General features: G+C 48.4%; 1 protein-coding gene across 11 annotated transcripts in view; it reads left to right on the top strand.

Moving 5' to 3' along the window:
- Nucleotides 1–13,071, top strand: part of MCF2L2 (MCF.2 cell line derived transforming sequence-like 2) — a 205,670-nt gene that overhangs the window by 90,239 nt on the left and 102,360 nt on the right. For all 11 annotated transcript variants that reach the window (XM_077348267.1, XM_077348266.1, XM_077348274.1 and 8 more), the window contains 3 exons: nt 863–1,040; nt 9,222–9,325; nt 10,989–11,077. In XM_077348267.1, coding sequence (XP_077204382.1) covers nt 863–1,040; nt 9,222–9,325; nt 10,989–11,077 — 371 coding nt within the window. The remainder of the gene's footprint in view (nt 1–862; nt 1,041–9,221; nt 9,326–10,988; nt 11,078–13,071) is intronic.

Genomic DNA, 13,071 nt, shown 5'->3' on the forward strand with positions numbered 1-13,071 from the left:
CTGAATTTTTTTTCCAGACTTCGAAGTTTTATGGGCTGGTCACCCCCTGCCCCGCCTTTATGACTACTTTGGGGGCACCACTTAATGTAAGCTGGAAAGAACAGGAGTTGAGAAGAGCTGAGAAGACCAACCCCCATACCACTCCATAACTTTCGCAGATCCCCTCCAGAGCTCCCGTGGACCCCCACGGACCCCTGGTTGGGAATCCCTGGGTCACAGTGTCAGACTAGGATCTGGAAGATCCAGATTCATGTCCCCCACTCTGCTATGAAATTGTGTTGGGCGATATTGAGCCAGACCCATAGATCATAGAATCATAGAGTTGGAAGGGACCTCATGGTTCATCTAGTCCAACCCCCTGCACTGTGCAGGACACTCAGAACCCTATTGCTCATCCACTGTAACCTGCCACCCCCTTGAACCTTCACAGAATCAGCCTCTCCATCAGATGGCTATCCAGCCTCTGCTTAAAAACTTCCCAGAAAGGAGAACCCACCACCTCCTGAGGAAGCCTGTTCCACTGAGGAACCGCTTTGACTGTCAGGAACTTCTTCCGGATGGTTAGACAGAATTTCTTTAGATGGAATTTCTCCTCCTAACCTGCCCGACAGGGTTGTTGAGAAGATAAACTAGAGGAGAAGCGCGTAAGCTGCAAAGGCTGATGGAACACGTCTGCCCTCCACGGGAAGAACCGCTAAGGTTCAACTCCTCTGCAGAGCCCAAGGATTTTGAGCGAACGTATCCATGCAGGTACGCTCTACCCAGGAACAGCTGGGAGCATATCTCAGCAGAAGGCTCCTGTCCCCGGCTTCCTTGGCCCATCCCTGCTGCTCACACTCTGCATCCCTGTATCTCCTCGCAGAGCAACGCCCAAAGAGTTCTCCAAAAGCTAGAAGACGTGCAAGAAATGTTCGACAAGCGGCAAGTGAGCCTGAAGAAGCTGGCCGCCAAGCAAACCCGACCCGTGCAGCCCGTCGCCCCGCATCCCGAATCCTCACCCAAGCGTGTGTCGCCGAAGAACACCCGGCCTGCAACGTTAGGTAAGGTGCAGGGAGATATTACGCCCAGGGGGATTCGGCCCATACTTCTGAATCCGTGGGTTACGAAGGAGGTCTACTCTTGGGGGAGCCCCTCTGGACTTCCCCTTCTCCTTTTCCGCCAGCCCCCTCCAGCGCTGGTCACATGACGAGACACAGCAGAGGTACAGCTGGAGAGAGCCTCTGCTTGGCCTGCAGAAGGTCCCAGGTTCAGTCCTTGGCATCTCCAGTTAAAGGGCCAGGCAGGAGGGGATGGGAAAGACCTCCGCCTGAGTCCCTGAAGAGCCAAGGACAGAGGCTATGGCTCAGTGGAAGAGCCTCTGCTTGGCATGCAGAAGGTCCCTGGTTCAGTCCTATTTATGCTGAAGTTCCCAAGTTTCTGTCCCTAGCATCTTCAGTTAAAAACAGTGGTTCTCAACCTGGGGGTCAGGACCCCTTTGGGGGTTGAACGACCCTTTCACGGGGGTCGTGGCAGGGCAAGCAGCTTGAACAATGGATCTTCATGCCATTGGTCAGTTTCAGTTTAATCAGATGGACACAGCCAGGAACAGAAGGATTCGGAGGAACAGGGGTTATCTGACCGCCATCTTTTGGATGACTGTTTGTTTTACCTGGTTTTAGCTGTATTTATGAGGTTATGTTTTTAACATTGTAAGCCGCCACAAGCCAGCCTGTCTGGGAACGGCGGGATTGAAAAAATTAATAAATAAATCAATACAAATAAATTTTAAAAATATCTCAGCTACTGACCAATCAGAGCTGTGCGTGACAGGCTTCTGACGTCTAACCCATTCTCCCTACCCCAACCCCCCAAAGGCCTGCCAACAAATTCAGAACTTGCAATAAAATATATATTTATCTTGCAATAAAATATGCAAAGTGCTTCCAAAGTACACCGGTCTTTATTTTTAGATGGCTCCACATGTGCCTGGCATCGTCTCAAGGTTCTGCTTCAGGATAGCATCTCTGTTTAGACAAATTTAATTCCACTAAAGATACTGTTGCCGTTACAGGGTGTACATCGCGTAATTGCCTTATGGGCTGTTTTAAAAACCGCTTAATAAGATCAGACTTTGCCACCTCCGAGTCACGGAACAGAGCAGGATCTGTAAGAGTACAAACTGTCATTGTATCGACAGATATAGTTGGGAAAAGGGGTGGACTGTGACCCACCGGGGCGGTTCTGCCGGATGAAACAAGAAACTCTTCCCTTGCAGCCGGAGCGCGCCGAAGTGCTCAGCCCTAATAGCGACAGCTTGAGTTGAACCCCAAAACGACTCTAGGTGGGGCGAGATTAGAATGATACGGTACGTTTGAGCCACCTCAAGCAAACACCCCGGCTGCAAGATTCTATACCAAACTGTAGCTTCCAGATAGTCTTCAAGGATAGCCCCAAGTAAAGCATATTGCAGTAGTCTAATCTAGAGGTTGGAGGGTGTGTATCCCAGGGAAGTCCTTGTCTGTCCAGGGAAGGCCACAGCTGACTCACCAATCAGAGCTGCTGCTAAGCAATGTGCTGCAATGTGTTGTACGTGGGGCTGCCCTTGAAGATGGCCTGAAAACTGCAGGGGGTGCAGAATGCAGCAGCTGGACAGCTGGTGGGAGTCTCGAACTGGATGCACACACACTGAAAGATCTGCACGACTCAACCCAATTTAAGGTGTGAGTCCTAACGTATAAAGCCGTGAATAAGAGCAACAGGAGGGGGCCAGGCAGCGGTGAAGTAGGGTCACCTTGTCCTAGGGAAGTCACAACCAAGCCTCTGTGTTCAGCCCCATTTATGAGCAACCGTAAATTCAAGGTTGCTGAAATGCCGTTTGGGGCAACGGGGAAATGTACACCATTCAGGGACACCTCCAAAACAGCTGAATAAAGAGATTGTACTCTCCCCCTCCCCACGTCCCAGCTGGCAAGGCCTGAAAAAAGCGGCCCACTCTGCTGGCCAGTGAGACATTTGTTGCTCCTGGGCCCGCATTCGTTAAGCGAGGGGGACCACCACACCTGAATACCGTCTTTGTAAGAAGCAGACAGTGCATGGGGTGTTTTCTTCTGAGCTGCTCTCTGGACAGGCCGAGGCGAGTGTGGATTTTGGGCACAGGGTGGGAGGGGCACAGCAGATCCCCAATACTGACAGGGAATTGGAGGGGGGGTCAGGGCAGTCTCGGATTACTTAGCAGGAGGTCGTGAGTGTTGGGACAGAAAGCCCAGCTGTCTGGAAACCCGCAAACATCAGTGGCTCAGTGTATGGGGATGTCCTGGGATGTCAGCCACCGGGGAAGGGGGGGGAACAGGCTTGGGTAGGGTTGCCAGCCTCCAGGAGATCTGCTGCAGTTACAACTGACCTGCCGGTGAGGAAGATCCATTCTTGTTTTTTAAGGCTAGGCTCTATGGCAGTGGTAGTCAAACTGCGGCCCTCCAGATGTCCATGGACCACAATTCCCAGAAGCCCCTGCCAGCAAATGCTAGCAGGGGCTTCTGGGAATTGTGGTCCATGGACATCTGGAGGGCCACAGTTTGACTACCCCTGCTCTATGGCAATAGACGCAATTGAAGTCCTTCCCCTCTACAAACCCTGCCCTCCTCATGCTCCACTCCGAAAATCTCCAGGCGGAACTAGCAACCCTAAACCAGGGGATCTCCTGGAATGAAAGCTCATCTCCGGACCACAGACATAAACCCCCCTGGAAAAAAATTGATTTTTGGAGGGTGGACTCTGCAGCATTGTAACCCACTGAGGTCCCTGTCTTCCCCAGTCTCCGCCCTGGCGATCTCCCACTATGACAGTTGACCTCCAAATGACCAAGGTCATGGAGAAGATGGCTGCTTTGGAAGATGGAATCTACAGCATTCTAGCCTACTTAGGTCCTTCCCTTCCCCAACTCCCCCAAATCTTCACGTATTCTGCAACCCAGAGCCCCATCCACCATAGCCCTCCCGAAATATCCAGGAGTTTCCCAACTCGGAGCATGCAATCCTACGTCCTCCCTGCCCCAAAGGGGGAGGGGGTTGATTTCAGGGGCTTTAGAGCAAATGTTTGCCCTGACCTGGATGGCCCAAGCTAGTCTGAGCTCATCAAATCCTGGCTGCTAAGAACACGTGAAACTTCCTTTCACTGAATCTGACCCTTTGTCCACTCAGACTAGCAGTGGCTCTCCATGGCCTCTGGCAGAGGACTTTCACGTGACCTGCTGTCAGGGATGGAATCTGGGACTGAATCCGGGACCTTCTGCATTTTAAGCAGATGCTCTGCCACTGATCTCCAGGAATTTCTTAACCCAAGGTTGGCAACCCTTCCGCAAAGTCTCCATTCTTGGGCGGCTGGAAAAGCCTTCTCTTCTTGCTCCTTGGCCATGGCGTTTGCCGTTGCTTGCTTCTCTCTTTCTTTCCCCATCTATCTTTCCCCCCCAACGAGGACCCAAAATAGCTTTTACAAATGACTTTTACAAAGAACTTATATATTTTTTCCTGACTAAAATATGACCATTGCATAGTAACCAAAAAAAGAATAGTGTGTGTTTTGAATTTTGCAGTAGACCTAACAACAGGACCTAGTCTGCAATAGATAATGCACTTTCAATGCACTTTCGAAGTAGATTTTCCTGTTCCGCACAGGAAAATCCAGCTGGCAAAGCACATTGAAAGTGCATTATCCTGTGTGTACAGACTAGGCCTAGGAAAGATGTGTGGGTTCATGGGGGAAGAGGCACTAGGGATGTGGCCTGGAAGCCAAGGGAGCAGCAGCCGAAAAAAACGTTTGGGAACCACTGAGTTACAGAATGGTCAGAGTCCGGAAAGGGAGAGCCTTTCCTGGTGGAACCAGCTGTCAGATTGTATGCGAGCCCTATGAGATTCATCTAAGTTCTACAGAACCTGCAAAGCAGAGCTCTTCCATTAGCTGTCCATTCGTTGGGCTTGTTAATGTGAGCTGCCTTTTACTTTTCTTTGTATTAAAAGAAGAAGAGTTGTTTTTTATACCCCGCTTTTCACCGCCCGAAGAATTCTCTAAGAAGCTTGCAATCACCTTCCCTTCCTCTCCCCACAACAGACAACCTGTGAAGAAGGTGAGGCCGAAAGAACTCAGAGACAAAGTGCTCTGTGAGAACAGCACGAATGAATGAATGAATGAATGAATGAATGAATGAATGAATGAATGAATGAATGAATGAATGAATGAATGAATGAATGAATGAATGAATGAATGAATGGGTCCTGTGGCGTCCACTGACATTTATCCTGGTGCTCACCAGCTGTTTCTAAAAAGTTGATGGCTTTTTTCTCCTGCAATGCTGCTGACTCTGCACATTTTTAGAGAATGTCGCTTCTCTGCAGGACTAACGGTAGCCAATTACCCCTGCCATGACATGCATTTTGTGGATGCAGCCAACACACTGCATCAGAATCTCAAAGTTGCCTGCAGGCTCAAAAAGGTTGTGGGCTGTAGGTTGTAGACCACATGTGTCTCTAGGAAATTGCCACATCAATGTTATTTTGAAGGGAACAGCCTAGAAACTGTTCCAGCTCTTTAGGTAATAGACGGGTACAATCTCCGCTGGAATCTCTCACAGCACTCGGTGATGTATGTTTTTTTTTTTAAATCACTTCACGAATAACATCTGGTGTGAAGGCCGAAGCCAGAAAAGCCAGGGAGCAATTGGCTGACTCAGGAAAGGCTGCCGATTTGAATTCCTTCCACAGCTCTTGTGGCCTCGAATGTTTATAAAAATAGACTGAAGACAGACGTTCCAGCCGAGTTCAGGCAAGCTGAAACCTAAGTCCCGCCTAGGGTGAGAGATTGAATCCGGGATCATCAGGTCCTCCTGACCAATGGTTTGGGTTTTTGAGCATGATAGATTTAATTGGAGACTGATGACAAAACACAGGAGACAAACTTGTTGCTAGAAAAATCAGAAGGCTCCAGTTGTGTGTTTCTGAATGGGCCTACTCAGTACTTGGATAGGAAGCTGGTTTAGGAAATCCATGGATGCTACGCAGAGGCAGGCCGATCGCAAAATTAGCTCTGAACATCTCTTGCCTTGAAAATGCCCTGAATCTTAGCTGCTACGCGGGGTCAGCCCCGATTAAGAAGAAGAGTTGGTACTTATATCCCGCTTTTTCTCTACCCGAAGGAGTCTCAAAGCGGCTTACAATCCCCTTCCCTGTGAGGCGGGTGAAGCTGAGAGAGCCCTGAGATTGCTGAAGAAGAAGAATTGGTTCTTATATGCCACTTTTCTCTACCCGAAGGAGTCTCAAAGCAGCTTACAATCGCCTTCCCTTTCCTCTCCCCACAACAGACACCCTGTGAGGTGGGTGAGGCTGAGAGAGCCCTGATATCACTGCTTGGTCAGAACAGTTTTATCAGTGCCGTGGTGAACCCAAGGTCACCCAGCTGGCTTCATGTAGGGGAGTGCAGAAACAAATCCGGCTCACCAGATAAGTCCGCACTCCTAACCACTACACCAACCCCACACAAACACACACACACACATGCATTGTATCTGAGGAAGCATGCATGCATACGAAAGCTCATACCTTGAAGAAAACTTTGTTGGTCTTTAAGGTGCCCCTGGACTCTAAATTTGTTCTGCTGCTTCAGACCAACACGTCTACCCACTTGAATTCATAGAATCATAGAATCACAGAGTTGGAAGGGGCCATACAGGCCATCTAGTCCAACCCCCTGCTCAACGCAGGATCAGCCCAAAGCATCCTACCCGAAGAAGTCACGGCTTACAATCAGCCCAAAGAATCCTAACACTCACACAGTTTTCTCTTTGAAAAACAACTGGGGACAAAAATTCCGTTTGGTCTTTGTTGTTGTTAGGTGCGAAGTCATGTCTGACCCATCGCGACCCCATGGACAATGATCCTCCAGGCCTTCCTGTCCTCTACCATTCCCCGGAGTCCATTTAAGCTTGCACCGACTGTTTCAGTGACTCCATCCAGCCGCCTCATTCTCTGTCGTCCCCTTCTTCTTTTGCCCTCAATCGCTCCCAGCATTAGGCTCTTCTCCAGGGAGTCCTTCCTTCTCATGAGGTGGCCAAAGTATTAGAGTTTCATCTTCAGGATCTGTTTGGTCTACTTTGTCCGAAATAGTAGAGGTGGGCAAGAGAGTCCAATTTCTCAAATAAGCACTGGAGAAGGAAGACAGACAGGAAATCATACTTCTGTTTTTACCTTGATCCCCATTCCAACTCTTTCCATCCAATACTGACGTTAAAAAAGCTAAACTGGAGGCTAGCATGACTTGTATGGAGAGACCCCCTTCAAAATGATGAATAGACCAAGGTTTTGCCTTTCCACTCTCAAATGTCTGGCTGGCTCAGATTATGACCTTGGAGTGTTCCTCGGAGTCTTGAGAATTCAGGAAATGGGAGAGACTTGGAAAGGTGAGCTGAACAGCACACTGATGCATTGATCCTTACCTCCATGATTTTAACCAAGCAAACCTCTTTTTCAGTAGAAGTGAAAACTGAGAACACGAGGATTACCCAGACAGCAAAGGGCAAGGGTTATCACCTTCAGCTTCTGGTGTCCATGAACTGTAGTTAATGTTTACACCCACCGTTCTATCAGTCACAAAGCAATTTAACGAAAACACCAAAACAAACCCATTAAAATAACACAGAAGCATCAAAACCACAAGAGCAGAAAAGGACATTAAACATAGGAGAAGAAGAGCTGGGTTTTATATCCCGCTTTTCACCACCCAAAAGAGTCTCAAAGTGCCTTACAATCACCTTCCCTTTCTCTCCCCACAACAGACACCCTGTGAGGGAGGTGAGGCTGAGAGAGCTCTGAGAGAGATTTCTCTGTGAGAATAGCACTATCAGAGTTGTGATGAGCCCAAGGTCACCCAGCTGGCTGCATGTGGAGGAGCGGGGAATCAAACCCGGTTCTCCAGATTAAAGGCCACTGCCCTTAACCACTGCACCAAGGCATTTGAATTCTGGCAGCAGAGTAGGATTTCTCCACCTTCCCCATCCCAGATTAGAAGCCGCCACTCTTAACCTCTGGATTATGCTGGCATAACCAACAAGCCCTTGTCCACTTGTCCCTACGCCCTCTGAAATAAATTTCAGGTCAAATGCTTCTGGAATACCACCGACCATTCCTGTTCTCCCCAGCGGTTTATACTCTGAGATATTCTGTCCCTGCACATGGATGTTCCATGTTGCTGCCATGACCAAATCCCCTTTATGAATTTGTGGCAGGTGACAGTGGATGAGCAATAAAGTTGTGGGCGTCCTGCATGGTACAGGGGATTGGACTAGATGACCCAGGAGGTCCCTTACAATTCTATGATTCTGTGATTCTATGATCTTACCCTCTTACAAAAAGTAGGATCCCGTAGGGTAACGATCCCCAACCTGTGGGCCGCGGACCACATGTCTTCCGTCGACTAACTGGAGGTGGGCCGCGAAGGACGCCTTCTCCCCCCCTCCCCCGGCCCTTTACAACACACTTCGGGTGTCCTTGTCTCCCATCACTCCCAGATGGGACTATCTCGTTGCAGAGAAACAAGCTCAGGGTTCTCGTTGATTTGTCATTGTCATGAGTTAAAATTTCCATGAAAATAAAATGTTCCTTATGTTCATTGTTGTGGCGTGCCTGTATCTTTTTTCTTTTCTTTATTAGTAACTTTATTAATAATACATTTCCATAATAACATAAATCTTGTAGTTTTCCAATATAACATGATTAAACTGTCTGTATCTTATTTTGAAGGGATGTTTAGACATTACCATAGCGACCAGAGTCAGAGAGCATTAGAGCAGTGGGCCTCAGTAAAATTGCCAAGTGTTGAGTGGTCCCCGGTGATAAGAAGGTTGGGGACCACTGCTGTAGGGTTTCCGGGGCAAGAGATGTTCAGAGGCGGTTTGCCCTTGCCCACCTCCATGTCATGACCCTGGCATTCTTTGGTGGAATTCCTTCCAAATACTAACCAGGGCTGACCCTGCTTAGCTTCCTAGATTCAATGAGACCGAGCAAGCCAAATCAGGGTAAAGTCTCATTAAGTGTCAGCGAATCCGAATGGAGCCCCGTTTCTGTAATGGCTTGGCATTCGGCATAAATCTCTATCGCCCTTAAAAGTGACTCCATTCTCAGCTAGTTTGTACTTGGACTTTACTTCGAGGTCCAGCATTGGCTGATGTTTACGTGGGGCACCCTTTGTGTCTGTTTCAGCTACCAACAGGAGATCGCTAGAAATGTCCAGTCCCCCCAAATCTGTCTCCGACGCAGAGTTATCAAAGAAGAAGAACATCAAGAAGAGCAAGAGTGGGATTAAGGTAAGGAATCTCCATCGTTACTCCTCCTCTGGGCGACAGCCTTGGGAGGAGAAAGCCCCAAGCGGTCATGGTCGTCTGTCCCGCCATGCAGAGTTTTCTAGGGTTCTTAAAATTGCCTGCGAAGATTTCCTAATCCGGCCCCAAATCTGAGCCTCATGACATATTTTAAAGAGAGACTTCATAAAGTCACTGGAGAAATTATTTATTTATCCCATCTAATGTTGCCAGTCCGGTGAACAACGTGGAAGGTAGTAAGGGAGAGCGGGAGGGTAGGGGAAGGAGGAAATTTAATTTAACTGTGTTTTGTTTTAATCATGTTTTAAATTACTGTAAACTGGCCTGAGCCCACTCATAGGGAGGGTTAGTTTAAAAATCAAATTATAAATAAACCAGGGGTCAAGCCTTGTTGCTTTCAGGAATACAACAGGCACTAGATTGGGGGGGGGGAGGGTAGAAGGACTCTGCAGATGGCCTCTCCCTAAACCCCAGGACCTGGAATGGCTGCAGGCCGGAGGCCCCCAGGAAGGGAACTCACCAGGGGGGGCAGCTCTCACACAGCAGGGATCTGCAGCCTCAGAGGGAAATAGGAGGAGGGGTAGCCGTTTTCTTCGGGGGAACTGGTCTCTGTCGGCTGATGTCTAGTTGTAATTCCAAGAGCTCTCCAGTCACTACCTGGAGGTTGGCAACCCTATCAAAATCTCTCCCCCAATCCACTTTTGCTTGAGAGTCACAATGGAGGCCGTTGTTTTCTTCTTCTACTCCTCAATTTCTTGAAGGATGGAGATTAAAGCTAGGCACGGGGAACTCCCCACTGGGCCCAGGCAATGGGGGTGAGGACCTTTTTTTTGCTACCAGAACCCCAGTTGTGCCGATTTAGTTCCCACCCTTCGACCAGTAGAAAAGGAGGATGCCATCTGTTTAGCCAAGACTCCGTAGAGGAAGAGTTCGCCGAAAAACAAACCACCAGTGTGTAGAATCGCAGAGTTGGAAGAGGCTTCCAGGTTAATCTGGCCCAACCCGCTGCAGAACGAGTAATTGCATATTGTGATCTGTTTCACATTAATTCACACGTCAGAGCTATGAAAGTGGCTTCAAGAGATGGGCAAGTTGGAGACAGGAGGAAACGTTGGGGGAGCTTGGTCTGCTTAGCCTGGAGAGGAGATGATTGAAAGGAGATTTGATAACCATCTTCAAGTATTTAAAAGGCTGCCATATGGAGGATGGAGCAGAGTTGTTCTCTCTTGCCCTGGAGGGACAGACCAGAACCAAGGATGAGATTAATGCAAATGAAATTCTATTTAAACATCCGGAAGAAGCTCCTGACAGTTAGAGCAGTTCCTCAGTGGAACAGGCTTCCTCGGGAGGTTGTGGGTTCTCCATCTTTGGAGATTTTTAAGCAGAGGCTGGATAGCCATCTGATGGAGAGGCTGATTCTGTGAAAGCTCAAGGTGGTGGCAGGTTACAGTGGATGAGCGATAGGGTTGTGAGTGTCCTACATAGTGCAGGGGGTTGGACTAGATGACCCAGGAGGACCCTTCCAACTCTATCATTCTATGATTCTATGTGACACGATTGGGCTAGTCTGGGCTATCCCGGTCCATAGCCTTGCTTGACAGAAAATCTCATTTACGGCAGAACTCTCGTGTGCGTTTTCTTTCCCTAGATCGAAGTGATGCACGAAGCGAGTCAAGGAGGCTCCAGCAGGGTTTTGGTGTTGGGCGAGAGCGAAGAGAACCTTTCCACCAGGAGGAGGTAAGGAAGACGCCTCTGGCATTAAACCCTGGGTTGTTGAAGCAGAAACGACGACAATCCGGTGTTGCTCCAGGCAGAAGATTAATGCTGATCGTTTACAGACACCAGAAGACTTAGAGCTGGGATGCACAACGCTTTCCTAGGCGTTTTGTGAAATGTATTAGTACCTTCTACAACAGGGGTCTCGATTTCTAAACCCCGGTGTATCACTGGCTGTTCTTGAGCCATTAGGAGTCAAACGCCAAGTAAATTACTGCCTTCTTGTAAAAGGAGCTGCTGTAATGTCCTGGTCTATCGTGTTACGCGATAAATTTCAAAACAGTTTAGAATTGTAGTTGTTTCAGTGTCAAAGGGGAAAGTGTTTTACTTTATTACAGGTTTATCTGTACTAAAATAGTTCTCGTCAGTCTGTCTCCTGGAAAACCACTGGTCGCTATCCTCTAAAAACGGCGACGACCAAAGGACAGATATGCATTAGAGAATTTTCATCATGCTATCATTCCCAGGACTAGCCGATGAAAGACCTGGGAGTCGCACTGATAGGAAACAGCTGTAAAATCGTAATAGATCCTGAAAGTGTAAGCTTTAGGGAGAACATCCCCAGAGGGACGGACCAGAACCAATGGGATGAAATTAATTCAAAAGACATTCCGTCTGAACATCCGGAAGAAGTTCCTGACAGTGAGAGCAGTTTCTCAGTGGAACAGGCTTCCTCGGGAGGTGGTGGGTTCTCCAACTTTGGAGGTTTTTAAACAGAGGCTGGAGAGCCATCTGACGGAGAGGCTGATACTGTGAAGGTTCAAGGGGGTGGCAGGTGACAGTGGATGAGCGAGAGGGTTGTGAGTGTCCTGCATAGTGCAGGGGGTTGGACTAGATGACCCAGGAGGTCCCTTCCAACTCTATGATTCTATCTCCTACTGCTTGTCACTTTTGCTGGAGATTCTGGGGATTGAACCTGGGACATTCTGCCTGCCAAGGAGATGCTCTACCACTGAGCTGCTGTGGGTCACCAAACCTAGGCCTAAAGACGTCTCGGAACCAGGGATGGAAAAAGGTTGCATGTCACCACACTTGACCACACCCCTACATTTCGTTCATGGTCTTGGCGGGATGCACCGCCCTTGTTTCATCCCTTACTGGAAGTTGCTGGTCGCCCAGGCCAACGTGGCCAGTGGCCAACCCTGGAAACACTTCTGCTATGAACAACAGTGAACCCATTCTCCCAATCCTCAGTTCTTGGCTGCCTGCCCAGATGCTCTTTCACAAAAGGAAAGGAAAGCCTTCTTGGAAACCCGACACCTCACAATTTTGTATACTGGCAAGGCAGTAGAAAGAGTTTCCACATTGTGTTGACAATCAGAGCCACAGTGCAGGAATCCACACGGCGGTTAATCTGTAGGTTGCATCTCTTTGACCTGGCACCCTTGACGTGAGAACTTATAACACTGACTGGGCAGAAACAGCTTTTTTCTTCGAGTAAGAATTCTGCAGTTTAGCGGCTAAATGAATTAAACACAGTCCTTTCCCGGGAATGTAGACCTTACACAGTATTTTTCTCCCAGGAGTGAACCGTGAAATCTGGAGAAGTGTGCATGCACATGAAAACTTATATCTAGAATTTTTAAAATGGTTTTCAAGGTGTCCACTAGAGTCAACCTATGCTGGCAGGGGCTCATGGGAATTGTAGTCCATGGACATCTGGAGGACCACAGGTTGACTACCCCTGCAATAGATCCAAACTTTGTTCTGCTGCTTCAGACCAACAAAGCTACCCACCTGAATTTATCTTCGTGGGACCCCAAGAAACCTTTCCTGGGAGTAGTCCTCACTCTCACACCTTTGTTTCCTTACAGCTCAGCTCAAAAAAGTTTTCCGTTTACCACCATGTCCGAATATTCTGTGACCTTAAAGGGATTTCTATGTACAGTGGCTTGCAAAAGTATTGATCCCTTTTCAGTGTTTGTCCTGTTTTGTTGGGTTATGCTGGGTCATGC

The sequence above is a fragment of the Paroedura picta genome, chromosome 8 (assembly GCF_049243985.1).
Source record: "Paroedura picta isolate Pp20150507F chromosome 8, Ppicta_v3.0, whole genome shotgun sequence".
Classification (NCBI taxonomy): domain Eukaryota; kingdom Metazoa; phylum Chordata; class Lepidosauria; order Squamata; family Gekkonidae; genus Paroedura; species Paroedura picta.